We start from the raw sequence: 25,758 nt of genomic DNA on the forward strand, positions 1-25,758 counted from the left end.
TGCCATGAAGCATCGAATCACTTAGTATAGTGTTCCTAATAAAGTGCTCAATGAGTGTATCTATTGAACTTGGCTCTACCAAAAACCAGTGTTAAGGATTTCCTAATATGCTTGTAACAATCAATAAACTTGATTACTTAGCATCCCTATAAGTGTATAAGCTTAGAAAGAAACCCCTATAAACCTATAAACAATGCACAGCACTGCCAGAGCATTGTGCCAGTTTAATAGTAAGAAATGACCAAAGCTTATTTTATCTTAGATTACCAAAATGACAGGTGTAATTAATAAATGAAAGCAAATATTATGATTGTGGTGAAAATATGATTCATTGCAAAGACAGCTTGGGCCATAATGTTCAGGGTAACCTTTCCTCAAAATCTTAATAATATCTATCATTTAATATATGAAAGATTTTCTGCAGACTAGAGATTTAAAAATGAAATGTGCACAAAAATGTTTAGAATTTTAAAAAGTGGTTGGCATTCTCAGCATGAATTATGCTTATGGTTAAATATCCTTATACATACACACACACACACACACACACACACATTATATATATATATATATATATATATATATATATATATATATATATATATATATATATATATATATATATAAAAATGATATAGGATCCAGCTTATACTTGTTACTGACCTGTAAGAGTTGCTGTTTCAATTTCTGGATTTCAGACAGGTTGAGTTCGCTGAACAGATCAGACACAGGGTTCAGCATTTCTTTCCTCCCACCCGGCCGGTGGTAGTCACTGTTCATCTTCGGCCCATGGCCGTTACAGCCGTTACACCTGTTACTGTCCTCATTATTGGGATTAGATCCGGAGGCCAAGGTGGCGTTGGTGGTTGGCTCCTCTGCAAACTTTAATCCCTCTACAACAGAGATGGGGATCTGTGTGCTGGTTCCATACACACTGTCAGACAGGCTGAGGTGGTGGGCTAGCTCCTTTCTCAGGCTGTTCTTCTGTTCTCGTTCAATCTTCAGAGCATCCAGCGCCTCTTCTAACTGTCCCTCAGAGATGTCCTTTAAACGCAACGCGTCATCTAATTGGCTATTTAGCAGAACTGTTTCTTCTTCCAGAACTTTGATTTCGTGTTTTAAACCCTCATACTCCACCTGTGAACAGAAGAAGTTGTCTTTATGTAAGGATTAAAACATGATGAAGAGTGCTGTCATAGGTAAATAATCCTATAAATAATAAATAATAATGACGGGGTGGTGTAATGACAGAGAGGCCATTACCACCATGAAGCTGAAGCATATCCAAAGTGTTTTATTCCTCTTACACAAGTCGGGAACCTATGACTCACGAGCCATATATGGCTCTTTCAGTGATTTCAGTGAACGGTGGAAAAATAAATAAATAAATAAATAACAATCACGAATCACGGAAGCTAGTGTCGATTCAATTAAAACTCTATGTAGTATATGTTTGAAAATATTACATAATTCATAACTGATGCCCGTACGTCATGTAGACACCAACCAGTCGTGATGTGGCACAACAATCTCAAATTTCATTGGACAATGTGCAGCGGAGTGGTAATTTCCTGGTCTAATTCATAAATCAGTTGAAAACTACACAGCCAGTTGGTTTTTAATTTATTAACAAAGGTGACAAGACAAATATTGTTCTTTCCAGTTCGAACAGACAGACGAATTTGCATATTTAGAAGTCGCATTAATGGTAAGTAGTGTTCAATTTACTCTTACTTATGTACTGCATCTTGTATTGATTTACCATTTGATAAAACTATCATAGTTGGTTAAATGAAGTCCAAGTGCCACCCACAGGCCTATTAGGTGAACTGCAGGCTGTTTGTTCAAGAACACGGAAAATGTGAAATGGCCTTAATTACATTACCACTTTTTATAACTATGCAATAATAGTAAAGATAATAATTAGAATAATAAGGAGACATCTATAAAAACGTCAAAAAAATGTTTCTCTGGCTCTGTAATGAAAACAAAAAAACTTTTGCCTTTTATGACTCTGCCATCTCAAAAGGTTCCCGGCCTCTGCTCTTATACACCATACTTTTTTATCCATCTATAGTTACATTTAATGTTGTGGAATGTCCACAAAAAAGTTAGTACCTGTTATCACTTACATTACAGCAGCAATAAACAGTCGTTCCCTCACCAGGCTCTCTTTTTTTCTTAAAGTTAATAAGACAAAAAAAAAAAAGGCATCTTGTCATGTTGCAGAGAAACTGCAAAGCCCTCCATGTGAAAGATTTAAGCTCTGACATATTCTGTTACAAAGCACGGACCCTGGAGACTCTTTTCAGAAATACAAAATACATCTCCTCACAGAAAACCTCACCATATACATAATTACACGTAAAAAATTTTTTTAAAAAAAAATCAATTTATGCAGCACATCCATCATACAGCTATCTGTGTTAATTGTTACTATAGAAATATAGTACAATAATGTATCAGAATGAGTGTAATAATATAAACCTGTTATTCATCTTAGAGCTGGCACTACTGTCAGAGCTGCTGTTATATGTTATATGCTGTTATACACTGTATGCAGTGTAATTATTCCTCAATTAAGCTATTTGTCTTAAAGAGTTATTGGGTAGCAAGTACAAGTTTATCTGTGTAAATGTTCATTCAGTCAGTTAAGTGTTCACATTAAGCCTTTAATAGTTATCATAAAAAACAGGATTCAACAGTGTTCAACAAGTGTGTGAGTGTGCGTTCACCTGGTTCTGCTTGAGTGTGGACACGAGTTTCTGTAGTGTGATGTTCTCCTCCTCCAGCTCAGTGTAGTCCTGCAGCAATCTGGCTTCTCTGAACTTATACTCCTTAATCTCTTCTCTCATCCTGGCCTTCTGCAGCTCCAGCATCTCGTTACTCTGCAACAAAACAGTGAAACGGCTAGAGATGAAAAAACATCTTGTTATTCTGTAACTAACAAGAGGGAAAAGAAAACGGAGCTTCTTTCCATCTCTGTTGCAGTAAACACCGAAACAGAGGATGGAATACAGGTCAAAACATCAATTACATAGAAATTATTCATCACTACATCACAGTAAAATCACATAATTTTTGCTAGCGAAGCAGTCAACAGAAGCTCTACTCAAGATCATTCTAGAGCAATGGCTCCTAAACCAGTTTATTAAACCTGGTTTAGGAGGTTTCATTTATTTCATTTATTTCCCCCCAATACCACATACAAGAAACACTGTACACACGATCATTATCACACAACCCCTTTAACACCTTTATAATGCTTCATTACTCTTCCTTTATGGTGTACGGTCGTGTTCTCAATCTGTCCATGCTTCTGCTAATGTGGATGCTGGGTAATAAATTGCTCTACTTGTAAGGAAACACTGATGTCTGCATTATCTCCCTCACTGAGCTCCACATACAGAAAATAGAACAAAGAACTCTCCAGATGTAGAAACAGCAGAGTATGACCGGGCACGAGGAAGATAAAGGCGCCCTTGGGGTAAAACCATTACCATACCTTTGGTATGCTGCAAGAACATCATAAATAAAAATTTGCTCAGAGTCTAGAGATTGAGTTCAATGTAACGCCATAATGGGTTGTTGAGTTTGCTTTCATTGTTAGAAAAGATTCAATGTAGAACCCCTTTAGAAATCCTTGTGGAATGCTCTTAAGTGTACAATTCCTAGGTGAGATCAGTCTTAGAACGCATAATGTTCAATTTAGTGCCTTTGTGACCAAAGACAGCCAACAACAAAATTCTTGCAGTGCCAAAAGTTTTGATTAAAATCTCAGAGCGGGACTGCTGTTACAACGCTTGGAATAGGATTATGTTAAACTCAAAATTCAAAATGAAATGTTTATGCTTGAGCAAGCAATCTTTAAAAACAAACAAACAAACACCCCCCCTCCCCCCAAATGCTCACATTAATTATTATAACATCACCTGTCCCTTCTTTAGTGAGTTACAAAGCCATGCATGTTAATATAGATAGAAAATACTATTCTTATTACTTCATGCTCATGTTGATGAATGCTTCTGTTTATGCAACCCCATTTTCCATCAGCTGATATTGATACCCATCCAATATTTTTTTCCTTTATAGACTAGTAAGCTTTAAAATAATTTTGTAACTAAAGCATTTCACTTATAAAACAGGGAAAAAATACATAGCTAATACATGGCAAAAAGTATAATAAAATCAATCCTAACAAAAATATAAATCAAGTCTCTTTAAATATAAATACCCCCCCCAAAAAAAACCCAAAACCCCCCCCCAAAAAAAACAACAAGCCATATTTTATAATAGATACACACACATTTATATACATACACACATTTTTTTCAGAAAAAAACTTCCCTTATTGAAATTATTTCCACACTGACATGATGGTAACTCCCACACATTTACTTTGCTGAATAGCTCATGGATTGTTTTGCTGTTGTTAATGCTATGCCATGTGGCTAGTGTTGTTATCACCTGACCTTTAACCTGCTTTACGTTGTTGTACTATAAGCAATTCTTTGATATTTCAGGCTACACAGGAAAAATCCCCAATGTTGAATTAATACCCTACAGTATTTATACTGTACATGTCCAATTAGCCACAAATGAAGTGTTAAATCAACACTCTGGGTGTAAATTCAACACTGGGGATTTGTATATTCGTAACAGAATTGGATCTTTTTGGACTGAATTTGTTCTTTTTCTCGGATATCTGATACATCAAATTTTTTTTGCTGGTATCGGCTTGGGAATCGGATCGGTGCCATCTCTATTTTAGACACTTGGAGACCATCGCTCTCTGAAAATATTCCCACATTTCCAAATACTGCTGACCTGTGCAAACATACAGGGTGAAATCCCAGTGCTGAGTGAAGGTGCTCACAGAAGTGCTGATTCAGAAACTGTGTGTTTGTGTGTGTGTGTGTCTGGCCAGGTAGAGACACAGTGAAGTGAATCTTTCTCTATTTTAAACACACTGCAGCCATTTGTGCTCTGCTGAGAGATGCCCTTATCACTGTTCTCTATTGTTACTCTACCAGCTCCTCAGAAAGAGCCTCTGGTTTTCAGACTTACAATACTTTATATTATGCTAATAAATATTTCTCAGTAATCTATACTAATAGCATCTTTTCTAGATGAACTGTACAATAACTTTCTATAGTAATCTTCTCTTTACAGTACTCTAAAGCCATTTGAAGCTTTTCAATAATACAAAATGTTATATTAGGCTGTTATATTAGGTCCTCAAAGGTGACCTTGAAAGGTGAGCGGCGTTATTGATTAGTGTGTACAACTCAGCATTCGCAGAGGATGTGTTGAATCAGTGTGTATTCACAGCACGGCTGTGTTCTCAACTACAAATGACCTGGATGTAAAGTCCAGAGGATTAGTGAATGATTATCACCCAGTAGGAGACTATTGTAACACTGCTAATCACTGCTACACACACACAAACACACTGACACACACACCCAGGGTTCAGCAGCAGTGCAGCAGTGTGATGCTGGATCTGACCCAGAAAGTGCCACAGCCCAGAATGTTGGGATAAAACACACCTCTGCATCGTAGTAAAAAACCAGCATGAGACATAATTCAGCAGTACCAGGAAATAAAAACAAACAGTACTGTGAAAGTCTGAGGCACGCTATTCCTTCAGGACAAACTTTGTTATACATTTTTATTTTGTGACTTCTGTATTATCGAGTCAGTACAAAAACAGTCAGTACATTTTTGATTCCCAAACATTAGTTTTCCAGCACAAAATTAAATGTTACAGGAAAATGTTTGTATGTCAGTAAAGAAAGCAGCATGTTACGTGAGAGACCACTTTTCAAACAAAAAAAGACACAATGAAGGCTGCTGGATTTTGCTGCAAAAATAAGAAGCAAGTGCGACAGACAACGTCTCCAGAAGAACCGTGGCAGGTTCTGCAAGATACTCAATAAAACTTACAGCTCATTTCCTAATAAAACTGCACTAATTCTACCTGAGACTACAAATTTTTTAAGCAAAATGTAATCAAATATTGACTTTGTTTCATTTATTACTGTTTACTGCTCTTTATAGATTTTTTCAAATTTAAAAGCATTTAATTTCAATAATTTTGAAGGCATCTTTGCTCTACAGCATTTCTATGTGCCCTAACCCTAAGACATGGTGCTGATCTGAACATCATTATCTACAAATCAAGTCAAGTCAAGTCAAGTGACTTTTTACTCTCATTCCTCTATATAGCATGGAACGAAATGTCGTTTCTTCAGGACCATGGTGCAACACAGAACAGTACAGAGGACTACATAAAGTGCAAATACACAACAGTGTGAGACGAGTGCAAGACAATAAATACACAGAACAGGACAATAAATACACTGTAAACTGTATATAAAAAAATTATAAAAATAATAATAATAAAAAAAAATCCCAATTGCTGTAGGCTAGGTGTAACATGCACCATATTTGTGGACCCAAAGTGGCTGTTGTGTGCTTCCGCGCCACCATCTTGGAAACAATATTCCAAGCACAGGCATATTCCAACTGATGTATTCTCAGTGTAAAATCTATAGACACACATATCAGAACTACGTTAGCACTGATTTTTGTCAGGTTTTATACATCCTTTTTTTAAGATACAGTACTGTGTAAAAGTCTTAGGCACATGCAAAGAAATACTGTAGAGGAAAGATGCCTTCAAAAAATAATGAAATTAAATGTTTCTACATAAAAAACACTATAAAGAGCAGTAAACAGTAATAAATGAAACAAATGCCATACTTGATGTGATGACCCTTTGCTTTAAAAACAAAAAAGTACTCTCAGGTAGAATTTGTGCAGTGTTATAAGGAAATGAGCTGTAAGTTTTATTGAGCATCTTGCAGAACCAGCCACGGTTCTTCTGGAGACTTTGACCGTCGCACTTGCTTCTTATTTTGCAGCAAAACCCATCAGCCTTCATTGTGTTTTTTGTTTGAAAGTGTCTCTTACTACTGGTTTATTTACTGACATACAAACATTTTTCTGTAACATTTCATTTGGTGCTGGAAAACTAATGTTTGGGAATCTAAAATGTTTTCGTACTGACTTGATAATGTAGAAGTCATAAAATAAAAATCTATAACAAAGTTTGTACTAAAAAGAATAGGGTGCCTAAGACTTTTGCACACCACTGTATGTGACAAAACCTGTGATAAAGTTTTGCGTGTTCAGTGGAAAATAGCATCTGACTCATCTTATAGGACTCTTATAGGACTAGAGAGGCTCTGTGTGTATATTTGTGTGTAGTGTGTCTTTATGCCGACCTCAGGACATTCCCCTTATTCCCCAGCTCAGTAACGGATTTTCCCTCTACAATAGTTCATGGCGACAGTCTCTGACCCGGACACCACCCCTGGCCTGTGATGACTGCTGACACAAACACAATAACACACACATGCACACACTCTGGATGACCCTGGTCAAGACCTGCTGAAGTGAAATAATGCCCTGACCTAAAAGCTGTAAGTTCAAGTTGTGAGTTCAAACCCCAGCATTACCAGGTTGCTACTGTTGGGTCCTTGAGCAAGTGTCAAGTTGTGCTGGATAAAAGTTGTCAGCAAATTGCAAATCTGATTGGATGTACAGTACATGGACATAATTTAGGTTCATTATAAACCACAAAAAACCCTGCAGAATTATCTCCATTTTAGGATCATTCCAATGTAAACCGACCTCTCTTAAGTCCTGGAGTAGCATGTTAAGCCGTTCGTTCTCCGCCTGTGTGTTAGAAGCCACTGAGCGACTCAGGTCGAGCTCCGTCTGCAACTCTAGCAGGCGATTCTTGTAGTATGCCTCTTTGGAGGCGGACTCCTGCAGAAGTGTCTCCTCATTCGTCTCACCATGCTCTGCCACTTTACGCTGGTTAGAGTACGCCTGCCCAAATGCCTGCAGAAACCAAAGAGATGGAGATTAGTCACCAAGACTGGGATCTCGACGCAAAACGCAGTTATGTAAATTTATATTATGTTTCTGGAGATTATGCCCATGTTATGGGGTTATGAGGTAGAAGAATTCGATCTTCAATCCCAGTGCATTAGTTAAGAAAGTTGATGAACTTTTCAGCATGAAGACACGTCCTACGTTCTCCTCACCTTCACAGAGGCCTGACTGCTGCAGGTACACTGGAAGGTAAATGAGATAATATTTCAGCACCTTGCTCTGTTCAATAAAAACAGTGTTCCAATTCTCCTGACACAGGTTTTCCCTACTGCTTAGATCCAATACATCATGATTGAAGCATCCTGCCTTGATTGGAAAACAACACCTACTATAAACAAACCTTTGCAAGATACATTAGAGGCTAGAAGTTCAGGATCAGGACATAAAGAGAAGGTGTTCAGTTCAGAAAACAGCAGTATATATATTATATGTGTATATGTGTATATATATATATATATATATATATATATATATTATATATATATATATATATATATATATATATATATATATATATATATATATATATATCTCTTTTAGAATAGAACAGATCGAATCTTTATTACACCACTGCGCTGTTGGATTCTCAAATCTGATTGGTCAGAATGTGATGATAAATTTTCTATAACAGCAGCTCTGACTGGGGTTCAGGCTCTAATTGAAAAATTATAGGTTTATATTAATGTACTCATTCTAATGTTTTTATGTCAGCAGTAACAGCGACTCGTATGGTGGCTGCTCTGACTAATTAACTAAAAAATAGTTTTAAAAAAACGTGTTATATAAAAATGAAAAGCGTTGATATGGTGAAGTTTGGGGGCATGGTGAATTAGTGTTTGCCTTGCATCTCTGGGGTTGGGGGTTCGATCTCTGCCACCGCCCTGTGTGCGGTTTCCTCCCCCAGTCCAAAGACATGCGTTATAAGCTGACTGGCATTTCCAAATTGTACGTAGTGTGTGAGTGTGTGTGCGATTGTGCCCTGAGGTTGGCACCCTGTTCATGGTATCCCCTGCCTTGTTCCCTCATTCCCCTGGGATAGGCTCAAGGCTCCCCCTCGACCCTGTGTAGGATAAGCAGTACAGAAAATGGACAGCTGGAAGGTGACGTTCTCTATAGATATTTATTTAACATTTATGGAAGTAGCCTTGGTCATAAGCTCTTTGTAACATTCAGTAATATTTCTGGCATGGGAAAATCTTCAGGACAAATGACTGTACGGTTTCCTGTTTCTCAGTTACATGATGCAGACCACTAAAGTCTTAGTTTACTTATTTTAGACACTAATGTCACATAATTTATCACTGAAAAAGGTAAAACTACAATTATCATAACTACAAACCACTGAGGTTCAATATTAAGACCAAATGTTTCTGCCATCTATAGTATATTTTCCTAGTTTTCTCTGGAGCTATTATATACTGAAGATAAATGGAGATCCTACAGTAGGCTCCCATCCAACAAGAAAATCAATGGCTTGCTTACTTGGAAAATGGAGGGAAAGATATGTCATGAAGGGCACACAAAAAAAATAAATCGATGCATTATGAGAGCAGCTCCATGACTGAACAGCTGCTGACAGGGCACGGACCACATTAGTCCTACACTGCACATACTGCCATCATCCGATTTCTACCATGACACTGAGATGCGAATATTTTTCAATTTTTGAGATCATCATTTTTACAGAGTTCTATGTATGCATGGGGTAAAAACTGTAAATCATGCAGATCTGGAACAAATAAATCAAAATCACTAGGATAAGGAAATATTGTAAAGAAAGAACAACAGCAGGCAGGAGTAAAGTTCAAAGCAGATTCAGCAGTATGCCTGAAATACCATACGTTTTCTTTATTGTCCATACTGTTAATAAGGCATAGCTCAGTTAAAGCAAGTAAGCAAATCAGCAAAACACAACCAACCAGCCTGGACATGCCTTTATGATACCATGTGAACACTAAAATAAACATTAAAATAATGCTGGTTAGTGGTTTAAGGGTTGCGTCAGTCGAATATGGTCTCATCTGTCAATGCTGTCAGTATCTAAAGAAAAGATGGAGAAGGATATTTCACAACAGGGACTGTGTTCAACCCTCAGCATTCAAATAGGAAAAGAGGGACATGCTAATTTTAATTAAAAACATAATAATTTAAAAACATAATAATGTTTTTGTATGTAGGGAGAGTTGTTGAGGACCGAACACTGACGGTGCAACACCTAGTTGAGTACTGAACATTGACGGTGGAACACCTAGTAGAGGACTGAACATTGACGGTGCAACACCTAGTAGAGGACTGAACATTGACGGTGCAACACCTAGTAGAGGACTGAACATTGACTGTACAACACCTAATTGAGTACTGAACATTGACTGTACAACACCTAGTTGAGGACTGAACATTGACTGTACAACACCTAGTTGAGGACTGAACATTGACTGTACAACACCTAGTTGAGGACTGAACATTGACTGGACAACACCTAGTTGAAGACTGAACATTGATAGTGTAACTCCTAGTTGAAGACTGAACACTGACGGTACAACACCTGTGAATGTACATGAAGCTTCAATAAAACTATTCCTCTTCTACAAGTTTGGGCCTGCTTTCATTAGAGGGAAAATCAGAAAATTACTTCACAATCCAACGTACATCCTGACTGATTCACACTTCACCTACCTACCTGTTTTTATTGGGTGAGAGGAAAGCTGGAGGAAACCAAGATTGTCAACAGAGAACACACACTGTACAACAAAACTATTCACAGACAGTAACCGAGCTCAGGATCAAACTGTAGAGCTGTGAAGTTTCTCTTCAGTCATTTATATGACAGTATGGAAACTTTAATACCTCACCAGCACATATAACTGCAATGTTGTCCTATGACCCATGTTTTTTCACTACAATACATTAGTAATAAGGTAACTGGTGATTTTTTTCTATACGATTTGTTAATTTGCTGCGGTCGAACGGAACCGCCTTCTCTCTGCACCATTTTATCAGCTGTTATTAGATGAATATTTGTGAGTGTGCAGAAGCAGACAGTGTGTGGGATAAGCACTACTGACTATGCTGAAGTCTTCTGGTGGACAGATCATTTATCATCACCTACATTTGCTCTGCAGCACTTCATGCTTTATATGTATGAGAGCAATTTCTCACGACTTAACACTATTATGTTTATATTGTAAGAAAACTACTAAAGTGTGTATGAAATCCACTTGGCTCTACTGCAGTCTCACTGTTTGTATTAATAATTCACATTCATTGGCTCAAAATGCAGAGTTGCACGTATGAATATTTTTTTTCCCCCAGAGTGTATTTTCACACATCTGTGAAGCAATGGCAGCTTCCTTCAAAGATAGTTGGCAGATGCCAAGTGCTAATTGGTCACAGTGTAAGTTGTCACACTGTCGCTGGCATAACCAACAAAAAGCAGTGAGGACAGCAGAGGGACAGGCAGAGTGTAAGATTGCTTTTAATACAACACAGATAAACCAACTGAATGATAACACAGAACCGGAGAAGTTCTAAACATTTTTAATTATGCAGCCACAATCATGTTCTTCTGTGATTTAATGAGATTTCCCTCTGCTGCTTGTTCATAAAGATGAGACCAAAAGTCAATAATACACATTTACACATTCCTACGGTTTCTAGCATGATAGTATTTTAAATAATCAACTGTACTGTACGATGCTTAATACTTAATGTGTGACTTAATGTGTGACCAGGTGACTTTTTTTTACAATCTTCAACTGCTCAGTTTTGATAAGCCTGTCTTCCCTGCAGCCCAGCCAAGCACCCCCCCGGTTTGGTGCATTATGCATTCTGAGATGCTTTTCTGCACACCATGTTTGTAATGAGTGTTTATTTGTATTACAGTAGCCTTCCTGTAAGCTCAACCAGTCTGTCCATTTTCCTTTGACCTCTCACATCAACAAGGCGTTTCCTCCCACAAAACTGCTGCTCACTGGAGGTTTTTAACTTATTTTTTAATAAATTTTTTTTTACAGCATTCTGCATAAACTCTAGATAATGTTTAGGGCTCCATGACATTTAAGAAAAATGCGATATGTGATACCTTGTTAAATAACGCGATACGATAGTGTAAAATGCTTAATTCTTTAAGGCATAATTTCATTAGGAAAACGACCTAGTGATCAAATATGTAAGCACCAACTGTCCATGTGTTAATTATGCCTAAATAAATTTTAATTTTAACATTATTTACACAAAGTGAACACAAAGTACCGCAACCAAGCGGGGTGGGGGGTTGGATGGTTGGGGTCTACAACAGTAACAAAGCAGGTTAGCTTTGTGCCTCACTTTAGTTCCTGTACCCTTGGGATGGGCTGATAATAAGGGAGGGTGGTGAAAGGCAAGTGGATACAAAAGCTTAGATTAATTCAGTTCCAGCATGAATAATCACGTATTGTGAGGGGAAAGTCAATGCGCCTGTAGCTGGCTGAGGGACCTCTGCCTCCCAGATGGACTCTCGGGGGCTCCAAATGTAACTGGGGCTCACACAGAGAGAGAGAGAGAGAGAGAGAGAGAGAGAGAGAGAGAGAGAGAGAGAGCGAGCGAGAGAGAGATGGTTGGGATCAGTAATGGTGTATGTAGACTGGATTTTGGATGGCTAATGCAGGAGGCAGATGGTTTTGTGAAAGTATTGTGTACTTAAAGCCCACTTTCTCCATCTGCTTACTGCTATATTGAGAAGGGTGTGACGCCACATCTCAGTCCAGCACTTCACACTACATAAAATACACTTTCATTACTGTATAAACCATCACTTTCATTAGCAAACTGAAGGTGATACCATGCATAATTTGTCTGGAATCATTTCCTTATTATTAAGGGAACTATAACAATGTTACTTATGTTTTAAAATTTTTAAATATATATATATTCACAGGACTTCCAATCTGAGAGTTATATGTCCTTTATAACTAACTTTCATAATGTTTTACTAAAATTCCACTCCTGAGTATAGGATTGGGTGAAAAGGCAAAATAATTAATTTGCCAGCAAAACAACTGTACCACATCACAGTCAATAAAAACTATGTAACATTCAATCATCTGATTAGCTGAATTTAGTTAACAATATCACACTTCTTGTTTTTTTTTTGTCATAATCTGAAGAGGCAGATTGAGTCACTTGTTTTAAAGACCACACAATGTTTCCATATTGAATAATAAATAGCTTTATGTATCAGTATAATGTGTGATTACACACACATACACAAAAAATCCTGATTCTAGACCAGTTGGTATACTCACCAATTTTTTTTTATGGTGACTTCTATATTAATAGGATTATTTATGCAGCCTTATTATACACTGATTTTATGGTGTCGGTCATGGAGAATTTCATTAGCATTTCTCCTTCAGGCACACAAGCTGTCAGTTGTGAGGTCAATGCAGCAACGAGCTGGGACTTTTCCAGCCATACATACTGCCTCTTCTGTTATTATGACTGTAAAAAGAATGATGTGCGCATGCTTCCATTTTGTGATGCGTGTGATAAGCTTTGTCAAATCACAGCATTCTTTATTTTGGGAAGGAGTAAGGAGGGAGAAATGATGGGGTTAATTATATATTAGTCTACCACATAGGTTGATTGTGCTGTAGTAAAAACCCATCCTTTGTAGATATAGACCTAAAATGCCATAAACACTAGCTTTTAAGCCTTCACCAATCTTTCTTCATCAACAAATCAGTAATCTTAATAATATAAAATGCTTAAATAACATAAATAAAATCAAATTGTACAAGAACATGAACCTAGAGCATGAGACAGATGGCAGACTTCAGCACCACGGAGACAGACTGAAACCTGAGAACTTATTGCAACATCTGGGGAATCGCAAATTAGGTGTGTGTACATGTGTGTGCCTGTGTGTTCAAATCAATATTAAGTTCAGTCTGTAATCCTTTGTAGAACCTAATAATAAATTACGATAAATGTGTTATACTGTATGTCCTTCATTTTGCCTTCTTGTATGTGTAAGAGGAGAGGAAATAACAGAGAGTGAGAGCTATAGAGATATAGAAGGAGAAAGACCGTGAAAGTGAAATATATGGAGCCAAAGGGGGTGGTGGTGGTGGTGGTGGTAGTGGACGGCAGCAGATTGAATTGGTGCTTGCAGCATTTTGTTCCAGACAGTGGTGACAGGTGTGTGTGTGTGTGTGTGTGTGTGTGTGTGCAAAGCAGCATGCAGCTGCCAACTAATACAAGCCCCAAAATCTGCCACAAGTAAGCTGTGTCCTTTCCCTGAGAAAGCTGGAAAAAGTCATAACGTTGGACTAGAGATAAGGTTTTTAGTATGTATGTGTGTAGCTGTCAGCAGGATAAAGAAAGGAAAGATAAAGAAATAACGACTTTGATTTTATAAGACATATATATAACCGGTAGAACTATATATGTTAATATATATATATATATATATATATATATATATATATATATATATATATATATATATATATATATATATATATATACACACACACACACACACACACACACAGAGAAAGAGGTAAATAGAGAGAGGGAGAGGGAGGGAGAGGGGGAGAAATGAAGAGAGAAAGAGGTAAATACAGTTGCGAGATGGAGGGAGTAAGGGAGATAGAGACACAGAGAAAGTAAGAGAGACCAACAGAGAGAGACACACACGGACAGAAAGAGGTACAGATATAGAAAGAATTGAACAAACAGAGTAAGAAAGAGAGAGAGAGAGAGAGAGAGAGAGAGAGGGAGAGAGGGAGGGATATGAGCACATTAATTTTCTGCTCACTGACTACAGACAACACTAGTCCATGCCACATTCCTGTATTTCTGTCCAGTCAAAAAGAATAATGTCCTGAATAGTCAATCCAGATACAACTCTTAATCTCCTTATTGCTGATTTAATTGCATGGTGCATATGGCTATAAAATAAAAAATAAATATAGCCTGAACACAGAGAGAGAGAGGGAGAAAGAGCGAGAGAGAGCGAGGGGGAGAGAGAGAGAGAGAGAGTGACGCAGTGTTTATATAACACCTCCCACTGCAGAAAGCCCATATCCTGTGCACTCACGCATACCGTATTGGTGCTTGTCTGGATCTAATTCATAAACGCCACTCAGAAACCCGTCTCTGTTTTATCACTTCTTGTTAAAGCCATTCATATTCGCCCCATAAAACACTTATTTTGGAAAAGAAGCAGGATGTTTTGGATAGTTTCCCAGAATCACCTGTTTCATTCAGTACATCTTTCACAGGTACATCATGCGCAAATTTCTGACAGACCTCATGCTAAGGCCTGCTGGTCTATTCACGAACAGGCAAAAAATAGAAACAGGAAATGGATGAAGATGCAGAAACACACAGCAAGCAAACAAAGTAATTATGTGAATAAAACCCCACAGGACACAAAGCATTATGGGACAGAGACAATGTTCAGTGGAGCATCACAAATGGTGCATTCCTTCCTAACCCTTAGACACACACTTTGTTTTACACAGAAGTAGAAGTGGACAATAAGCCAGAAATATCATGATACTTAAAAATATGTTTATGGTACACAATGTTCACAATCAGATTAATTATTTTTGCCAAGCTTTTGCTAATAAAGTGCCAATAAACAGTGGAGCCATAACCTATAAGATTTCCACCCATCCATCCATTTTCTGTACCGCTTATCCTTCACAGGGTCATGGGAAGCCTGGAGCCTATCCCCGGGGACTTTGGGCACAAGGCGGGAGACACCCTGGATGGGGTGCCAACCCATTGCAGGGCACAACTGCACACACACACACACACACTATGGGCAACTTTGAGATGCCAATCAGCCTACAATCCATGTCTTTGGACTGGGGGAGGAAACTGGAGTACACGGGGGAAACCCCTGAAGCACAGGGAGAACATGCAAACTCTGCACACACAGGATGGAGGTGGGAATCAAACCCCCAACCCTGGATGTGTAAGACAAACATGCTAACAACTAAACCAGAAAGATTTTGTCAGTGCCAAGGCCTTGCTCTTGAGCCTAGAGGTGTACACAGGACAGTTCGAAGGACATTTTTTCCCACTATAAACATTATTACTTTTCAAACCTTGCAATATTTTCTGATGCAATTTACTGATTCTATTCGTCAAAATTTCAACAAATTATTTATTAAACCTCTGTGACACTGACCAGGATAAAGTAGTTACTGATGATGAATGAATGAAAGCAGTAAATGCATCACAGAGCCCAGTGGGAGCACCCAGCCTACAGCAAAGTAAAACACACACCTCTACTTAGGCTCAGTTCTGAATGTTGGTAATTGGTTAGTTGGTTGGTTGCGAGCTTAATTTTACTCACTGATAGTATGAACATTGGTTTATTCATGCATTGATTATTTGGTTTATTGTTAAAAAATACAGGTCTTGGGTACTTTTTTTTTTCTTATAGTGCCTTCATGCTCAGGTTCATGTTTTGTTCATATTAACCTGAGAACCTTATTGTAATGCCTTACCTAAACCCAAAGAGATTTGAATGATTTTATTTCAATGCTTTCAAAGCAAGTGTGTCTTTTGCTCTGTGTGTAAGATATTAATAACAGCAGAAATTTGGACCAATATAACAAATTTTATTTAAAAAAATATATAAATAAAATATGAATATCAACCTATCAGACTATCGAAAGGCTCTGTTCTATACATATACCTTACATACACTCCTACTACTGACTGTATATTGACGCTACCATACATATGAAGGCAAATGAACTTGGTGGGCCATATGTGAATAGACTTCCTGCTATTGTTATTTCACATGTTCCCAGAAACTATTTGTGTACAGTAACGTGTGGGATTGACTGAGGAGGGGTTTCGCTTATTCAGACTCTCAGGAGGCCTGCAAGTTCAGGGTGTGGTCTGATTAAAATTCTTGCTCTGTAGGAACAAGAGAAGGTGAGCAATCTAACTGTAAAAACGCACTATAACAGAACAAGAGGCAATAAACCTACATGAAATGTAAATGTGTTTGTGTGCACCTTTGTGTACGTGATGAATAAATGACAGTAATATAATAGAAAAGAATTGGGTTGATGATGCTATTAGTAGGCCAACCACATAAAGACGCTGTAAGGCTGCAAATGGCTCATTTACACTCATTACACTAAAGAGACAGAGATAGACGAGTATGAACTGTACAGTGTGGCTTGATGACAGTGCTTTCAGCCACTCGACACACTTTTACAGTATGTGCTTTGTCTGTGTGAGTGTGAGTGAGTGTGTGTGTGTGTATGTGTGTGTGTGTACATTAGCCCCAGTTAAGAGAGCAGAGGGTTTTCAGAAATACCTTGTACATCTGTTGGGCTTGGAATGCGTGTGTGTTTGTGTGTGTGTGGTCCAACTTCCTACATCACAAATACAATAGTCTTAACAAGTCTTTTTTTTTTTTTTTTTTTTTAAATGCGCTCCAACCACCATCACAGAGCATTAAACCAGCATTGGCATTGCCATAGAGGCCACATCGCTGACTACGCCCACCACACTTCACTTTCTCTACTGAAAGGATTAAGTGAAATCATATGGTGGTGATGAGTGCTTCTGAGTTTTCGATTAAGTACAGCATTTACATCATCCAATTTTTAACCACATCAAACGCTCAGCACTGTCCACATGTAGCGACATAATCACAATTACTGTGTTGCCCATTAAGAGATAGTATTCCAGAGCTGGAAATAAAGGAAGAGAATAAAACAAAAGGAATTATTGGAGATACTTGTCTGTATGTGTACATATAATGAAATTCATCCTCTGTTTGTGAAATGCCGGATATCTCACACCTCCTTAACATCCATCTACGGTGCTTATAGGTATGGTTAAGCCATTCATGCAAATATAGAACTATTAATCCAAATCTGTACCACAGTTGAGTACTTGGTTCAGTTTTTCATCATAAAATGGTATGGGTGAATGTAAGAGGAGTTTTCCGGAGGTTATACATGAGATATTGATGTCTACATTAAACATGAGGATTTATCTTTTCCACAGCATTGGCAATCAAACCAAATTTCTTAGGCTTTCCATTGTACTTGATGAGATCATTATCAGATATTACTATTGTAAATCCCTCAAGGATTTTACAATCGCAGAAATGACCGCAAAATCAGGAAAACTCAACAATATTCCAATATTTAATTTTTCAAAATTAGTGCAGATTTGGGCCAATCACAAAGCACCATTTGATGTAATCACAACGTGCATTCAACCAAAGCCCTCTTCGATTCACGTGCGATGTACATGAATACGGCTAAAAGTTCTCATTTACCAACAAATATCACTGTGAAAGACTGTGCAAAACAATTTCATGCAATTGCAATTTTGCCCATTCAAGTAGTTTTCCGCAAAAAAAGTACAAAAATCTATGCAAATTGCGTCGCAAATTTTTAAAAAAGCAGCAATCAAACATTTTTGGCCCCAACAATCACGAAAAATCATGAAATCCTGTATGGACTAAGTACTATTAGTAAGGAAAAAAGGAAAAGAAAGGTAACCGAATTCATGGGTACTCCGTTACAAAGAAAGCACTGAGAGAGCACACACTGCTGCATTGGAGATTGCAGTCTTTACAGATCAAGTAGGCCAGAAATCAATACACATGCCTGCGGGAGCGACAGCGCGGCTCCCTTTCTATGTCCCAATTTTCGTTTTGCCACAGCAAACATAGAAAAACCTTTTTAAGACATTTACAAAGGACTTGCAGCCCAAATTTGTCCCTGCATACAGAGATGAACAGAGAGGTCATTCTTAAACGAAGCCGAATCAGAGTGAATGTTACCACAGGACATGCTAAAATCTTCACTGTATCATGTGTTATGCTAGCCCTCTTCTCTGTAAATGTTCGAGAGAATGTAAGTAAATATTTAGCAATTTCTATGAGTTCACACAGAGGACACTGTTATTGAATAAATACAGCATGTGTAGCTCTAGTGAACAATGGCGCCTATAACATAAACATCAGTCAGCATTGTAGTTAGGAATCAATAGCATGCCATTCAGCTGAAAAGGGTGAGTGAAAGGAGGCTGTAAGGGCATGACCACAGTTTACACACCCTCAGCCTGGATAGATTAAACTTTGAAACTCTGGTTCCTCAAGAGCCCTACTGATGTGAAAGTGGGACGAAATGGTTGTAAGGTATCTTAACTTTCTCATTCTTTGACCCAATGCAGGTGTTTTTAAGCCTTGTTTTGCTCGAATATGCGTCAGCCTTGGTTTGATATTTTACCATTCACCATTTGCCATCCATCCATTCATCTCGGGGCACAAGGCAGGGCACAACTGCACACATTCACACACTACGGTCAATTTAGAGATGCCAATCAAACTACAACGCATGTCTTTGGAAACCCCTAAAGCACAGAGAAAACATACAAACTCTGAACACACAGGGCAGAGGCGGGAAATCGAACCCCACAACCCCAGAGTTGTGAAGCAAACATGCTAACCACTAAAGCATCATGCCCCCACAATTTGCCAACAATGAACAACATACGTCTTTACCTGTTTTCACTTATATTTAATGGTGTGGGATGTTCACGCATCAAGTTAGTTCCTGTTATTTCTTCATTTTTAACAGCAATATATAGTTCACTTCACCAGCATCTATATTTTGTCTCTTGAAGTTACTAAGACAAAAAGAAATTCAGCCTGTCATGTTACCAAGAAACCGTAAAGCACAAAGCCTTCCATCCTGAAGACTTTTCCATGGAAGGGAACCTAAAGTTATAGTTTTACCTCTGACTGCTACAAAGTGCTGACACTGGAGGCTCCTTCCAAAAATGCTAAATAAACATCTCACAGACAAGCTCATATCAACACCTACACACATAATTTGGAATCCATGTACAGTGGATGCCAATATTAGTGGAGGGCACTGTATGTGCAGTAGGGATGTCACGATACCAAAAATCTAGTAGTCGATACCGATACACGATAGTACACGATACTCGATATACGATATTAGACTACATTTAGCTGACAGGACATGGGCTGAATGGCGATGCATGGTGGCCCATTAGGAGGTAGTTTATAACACTGCAATAAGTTAGCATCGTTAACAAATAACTGGCTATCGCAAACATTACATAGAGCAAAACGTTAGCTGGTTTCACAGCAACAATGCCAGCTGCCTCAAACAAACATAATATAGGACCGTCTTTCAGGTGCTTCGCCAAATTCCAGGTGTTTCCTTGCTTTCTTTGAAATGAACGATAGCATCGGTTACTAGCTTTCCTCTCTTTTCCTCTCAACGAGTCGGGGCGGAGCTAAACTTGTTAAGTTAAGCTAATCTTCTATAGTGTTTCCCGTGTGCCTGTAGGTGTTCTTCTTCTTCTTCACCACTTGTGGACCGACTAAAACACTTGCGCGTATTTGCTGCCCCCTTCAGTTCCGGAAGAATTGCAACCACGGTACCTTTATTACCATTGGTACTTATGTTAATGCAGAAAAACAAGTACCGTCACGTTTTAAGAATGTTGATACCGACTTGGTACCGAAGTATTGGTTCTCGTGACATCCCTAATGTGCAGTATCATCTGCTATACAAATCCACGTGCAAGTTGTTACTATAGAAACTACAGTATACTATATAAATCCATTTGAGTGTTTTTTGCTATTGCAAATAATAGACAGCTGATAGAAACTACTCCTAACACTTCATTTATCAGGAAAAAGAGATTTAGGATTTTTATTAAATGTACTGCTGAAGCTTCATTTAAAACATGAAAGATGGAGAGAATAGATAGAGGAGAAACATCACCTCAGGACAAGCTCAGTTACACACACTCCAGCTCCTCAGAACAGACAGAACAGATATTATCTAATGGTTTGCACGCACACACACAGAGACACACACAGACACAGACACACACACACACACACACACAAACACAGACACAGACACACACACACTTTTCAGCAAGCAGCAGATAAGCAAACCTCACATTCTCATGAAATACCTTATGAAATAATTACTCCACCTGACGTTCAGTGAAAGCAAAACCCATTACAGTGCTATAGAGGAGCTTTTTTTTAGTTAGCATGGTTGCTGAACACAGTCTGGGTGTGAAGTCAGCAGTTAATTAAAGCCATGCAAGCCTTTAGGGCTGATTCTCCTGATCTAGTACCAAGAACCATCGTAGGGAATAAAAGCAATTACTGACACAAAGACCCACAACCTGGAGACTTCTTTAATAATCTTCACTCCATTAGAAATACTGTGCATCCATATGCCAATCAAAAGGTTTTCAATACCTGGAGTTTATGTTTTATTATATTTTCAGAATATAGTCACAGACCAAACATAATGATAACAAAGCTACAAGCTGGATCACTCCCAGTTCTTAATGAGACTCTGTCTGTTAAAGACAGTTGGAGGACACTTGGAGGGTAAATGCGATAAGCCTATATATAAAAAATAAAGGACAATAAAAAGACTCATCGACAGTGCTAGAAGTAATCACAAAACATAAATAGGTGGTATGCTACAAGTGACTAATTAGAGCGATAAAAATTTTCACCTTCTGTTTAGATTTCTCATTGTCATTTCTAATATTACTCAATTTACTAAACATTTTAACAATAAATTTTTTAAAAACAAATTAGATCATTTAAAAAGTTCATATTAAAAATAAAAACCCAAAATATATGGTCTTGAAAGCTGCCAGTGTATCCTTAAATTGTATAATTTATGTAAATGCAGTGGAAAGGATCAAAATCTTATACATATTATAACAAAGTATGGCACATTAGTCAGTATTAGCTTAAATTCAGTTAATATTAATTTTTTTCCCGAGGCCAACCTTTTTTTCCCCCCAAAGAGGCAGAGGTCAGTACATTCTTTATTAACATAGAACAAAATGGTTTGAAGCCTGAATGGTAAGAAATCTGGTGACTTTAGGGACTTAATTGTTTTAAAACAAATGCTTTGGGCTTGTAATATGTATGTGCATACACAGTACTGTATGTACATTAGATGTCAGAGGATTGGGCCTGAACTGTGATTAAGACAATGGAGAGCAATTTAATGTGTAAAGCATTTTTCTGAGATAGAAATTGCCAGAAATGAGCTTTATACAGTAAAATGACATTCCAATCACAAAAATGGCATTTATTGTTGTGTAGCTACACACTACATGTAACTAAGAGGCTCTCTTTGGAATTTGGCAATTTGACATTTTTTAATTCATGCACAGTGTATTCCATAATTACATTTTTGTTTTTTGTAAATTATTTACAGTTAGCCAAAATTTGGATAACGTCCAGCTGGCAGTGCTTTTTTTCTTTCACATGTTTCTCATTCCCAGGACCAGCTATTATTAATGTTAGCAAAATCCTTGTGTTGTGAGACAATACCTGCCACATATTAACAAAAACATAAACCTGGTGTATCACCATGCTTTTTCTATAATGATGAGTGTGACAGGGCTAGCCACTAATGCCTAGTATATGATCCCCAGCTGTAAAAACTTCATTTTCCATACCGCTTATTCTACACAGGGTTGTGGGGGAGCCTGGAGCATATCCCAGGGAACTCAGGACACAGGGTGCCAACCAGTCGCAAGACACACAAATTTACACACTACAGACAATTTGGAAATGCCAATCAGCCTACAACGCATGTCTTTGGATTGGAGAAGGAAATGAGAGTACCCTTCACGAGAGCACAAAGGAAGCTCTGCACACACAGGGCGGAGGCGGGATTCGAACCCCTAGCCACTAATCCACCATGCCCCCATGTGACCCATTATTCAAACAAAAAACTCTTAGCTGTCCTCACAGGTTCTGCGATTCACATCAGTACGCTCATGATATACACAGGAAAGTTGAGATCAATAGGACTATTTCTTCCTGCGACTGAGATCTTGGATGATCAGGTGTCTAACAGAAGACTTAAGACGTAAAGCCAAATAGAACTCAAAACTGATCACCAAACACTTACTTGACATGAATTCTATAAACTGCAGTAAGATCAAATATCAGAATAAGACAAGAAAAAGAGACCAGTAATAATACTAATATTTAGATCAAATCCAACTAAAAGTTTCTTATATAGAAGCATTAAGAGAAGATACAATTCCAGACAGATGGAGCAGTAACTCGGTGTGCTGGAGTGCATCCAATCAGACCTAAGACTTCTGAAGAAAATGCTTACCTTGACAGCTTAAATCAATGACATGGAGCCAAAGTGGAAGCCACCTAAACTATATATAGCAAAATACAGTATAATACTCATACTTCAATAACCTCTTTACTAAACATTATTTCAAAACTTTTAAATCACAGACTAATATATATATATATATATATATATATATATATATATATATATATATATACACACATATACATATACACACACACACATATACACATGTATGTGTGTGTAATTATTAGTATATTTTTTCTCCTCATATATATATATATAGATGCTTTAGCAATATTGTATGTAAACAATCATGCCAATAAAGTATTTGAAATTGATACTTGGAGAGAGCGAGACACACAGAGAGAGAGACAGAGAGAGAGAGAATCCCTTTATACCTGCATGATCAGAAACAGTGCTGTGATGTGATGTGTGTTGGTGCATTACCTCCTGCAGCTGCTCCAGCTCTCTCCTGAGCGTCTCCTGCTCAGCCTCCAGGTCGGTGCACTGCTGTTTCAGACTCTGGTTCTCCTCGAGCACAGCGAGGCCGCACTCCGCCGCGCGGATCTTCTCCCGGTTCGCTTCAGCGAGCTCGCGGCTCAGCCGCTCCACCTCGGCCCGGTACTCATCCGCGCTGTCCGCACATCCTCCTCCAGCCGCCATCGTACTCTGTCAGCCTCCTTGTTGTGCAAAATCCAGACAGCCAGTTCAGCTGGGAAGTGAACCACTCCTCCTGCTCCTCCTCCTCGTCCTGCTCCTCCTCCTCTTCCTCCTCTCAGTGCGCCACGAGCCGCACCGGGTGGAGAACGCCACTGCGGCTCGCGCCGCGCACGCGTCCCTACCTCTCTGTGCTAAAGAAACACTAGTAACGTTTGGACTCGATTTGTCCTTGACGTTTTTTATTTGTTCAAAAATTATATCTAATGCTTGTCTACTGGGTTGTTGCCCAATCTAATATGAACAGGGATGTACACTGTGTTTCTATGCAACGTACAAGATGAAGGGAGCGTTTCACCCCCGACACGTGACGTCATCATCAGCTTGACGTGTGTCACTTTATCAGCTTCGTTGCACACAGGCATTGTAGATCGATCAATCAATCAATCAATCAAACAAACAAACAGACAAAAAACAAAAGCAAAAGAACCATTATAAAAAACAAAACAAAACAAAACAAAAAAACAAATATAGCTAGACCATCTAATTATTTCTCAGTTATCAGAAGGCTGTTGGATAGGTAGCAAGTGAAAAAAACAGTATACACCGACCAGCCATAACATTAAAACAACTGAGAGGTGACGTGAATAACACTGATTATCTCATGATACTGACACCTGTTAAGGGGTGGGATATATTAGGCAGCAAGTGAACAGTCAGTCCTCAAAGTTGATCTGTTGGAAGCAGGAAAAATGGGTAAGCGTAAGGATCTGAGCGACTTTGACAAGGGACAAATTGTGATGGCTAGACTAACGGGTCAGAGTATCTCCAAAATGGCAGGTCTTGTGGAGTGTTCCCTGTATGCAGTGGTTAATACCCACCAAAAGTTGTCCAGAGAAAGGACATCCCGTGAATCAGGGACAGGGTCATGGGCACACAAGACTCATTGATGCATGTGGGGAGTGAAGTCTAGCTGGTCTGGTCTGATCCCACAGAAGAGCTATTGTACTACAAATTACTGAACAAGTTAATGCTGGCTATGATAGAAAGGTGTCTGAATTCAATGCATTGCAGCTTGCTGCGTTTGGGTCAGAGTGCCCATGCTGACCCCGGTCCACCACTGAAAACGCCTACAATGGACACGTGAGCATCAGAACTGGACCATGGAGCAGTGGAAGAAGGTGGCCTGATCTGATGAATTAGATTTTGTTTTACAACATGTGGATGGCCGGGCGAACATGTCGCTTACCTGGGGAAGAGATGGCACCAGAATGCACTATGGAAAGAAGGCAAGCCAGCGGAGGTAGTGTGATGCTCTGGGCAATGTTCTACTGGGAAATCTTGGGTTCTGGCATTCATGTGGATGTTACTTTGACACATACCATCTACCTAAACATTGGTGCAGACCAAGTACACCCCTTCATGGCAATGGTATTCCCTAATGTCAGTGGCCTCTTTCAGCAGAAATGTTGCAAAAATTGTTCAGGAATGGTTTGAGGAACTTGTCAAAGAGTTCAAGGAGTTGCATTGGCCTCCAAATTCCCCAGATCTTAGTCCGATCGAACATCTGTGGGATGTGCTGAACAAACAAATCCGATCCATAGAGGTGCCACCTCGCAACTTACAGGACTTAAAGGATCTTCTGCTAATGTCTTGGTGCCGTATACCACAGCACACCTTTAGAGGTCTTGTGGAGTCCATGCCTCGACAGGTCAGAGCTGTTTTGGTGGCACAAAGGGGACCTACACAATATTAGGCAGGTGGTTTTAATGTTATGGCTGATATAACAATGTTATATCAATGTACTTTTGGCTCTGAGGATTATATTTATGTTTTGACTGTGATTTTTAATCAATCTGTTCATACTGAATTTTAGAAAAGATTGGGTATGAGAATATTGCTTTTTTTCCCCTAAACCCTGTAATTGTTGTTATTGCTGTAAGAAATGGATTAC

General features: G+C 38.5%; 1 protein-coding gene across 1 annotated transcript in view; it reads right to left on the reverse strand.

The window, feature by feature from the left end:
• Nucleotides 1–25,440, reverse strand: part of bicd1a (bicaudal D homolog 1a) — a 39,195-nt gene extending 13,755 nt beyond the window's left edge. The window contains exons 1-4 of the mRNA XM_053622804.1: nucleotides 23,595–25,440; nucleotides 7,699–7,911; nucleotides 2,736–2,888; nucleotides 664–1,137 (exon numbers count right to left, since the gene is read on the reverse strand). Of these exons, the coding sequence (XP_053478779.1) occupies nucleotides 664–1,137; nucleotides 2,736–2,888; nucleotides 7,699–7,911; nucleotides 23,595–23,810 (1,056 nt within the window). The 5' untranslated portion in view covers nucleotides 23,811–25,440. The remainder of the gene's footprint in view (nucleotides 1–663; nucleotides 1,138–2,735; nucleotides 2,889–7,698; nucleotides 7,912–23,594) is intronic.
• Between the last annotated feature and the right edge of the window lie 318 nt (nucleotides 25,441–25,758).

This window comes from Ictalurus furcatus, chromosome 4, assembly GCF_023375685.1.
Source record: "Ictalurus furcatus strain D&B chromosome 4, Billie_1.0, whole genome shotgun sequence".
Classification (NCBI taxonomy): Eukaryota; Metazoa; Chordata; class Actinopteri; order Siluriformes; family Ictaluridae; genus Ictalurus; species Ictalurus furcatus.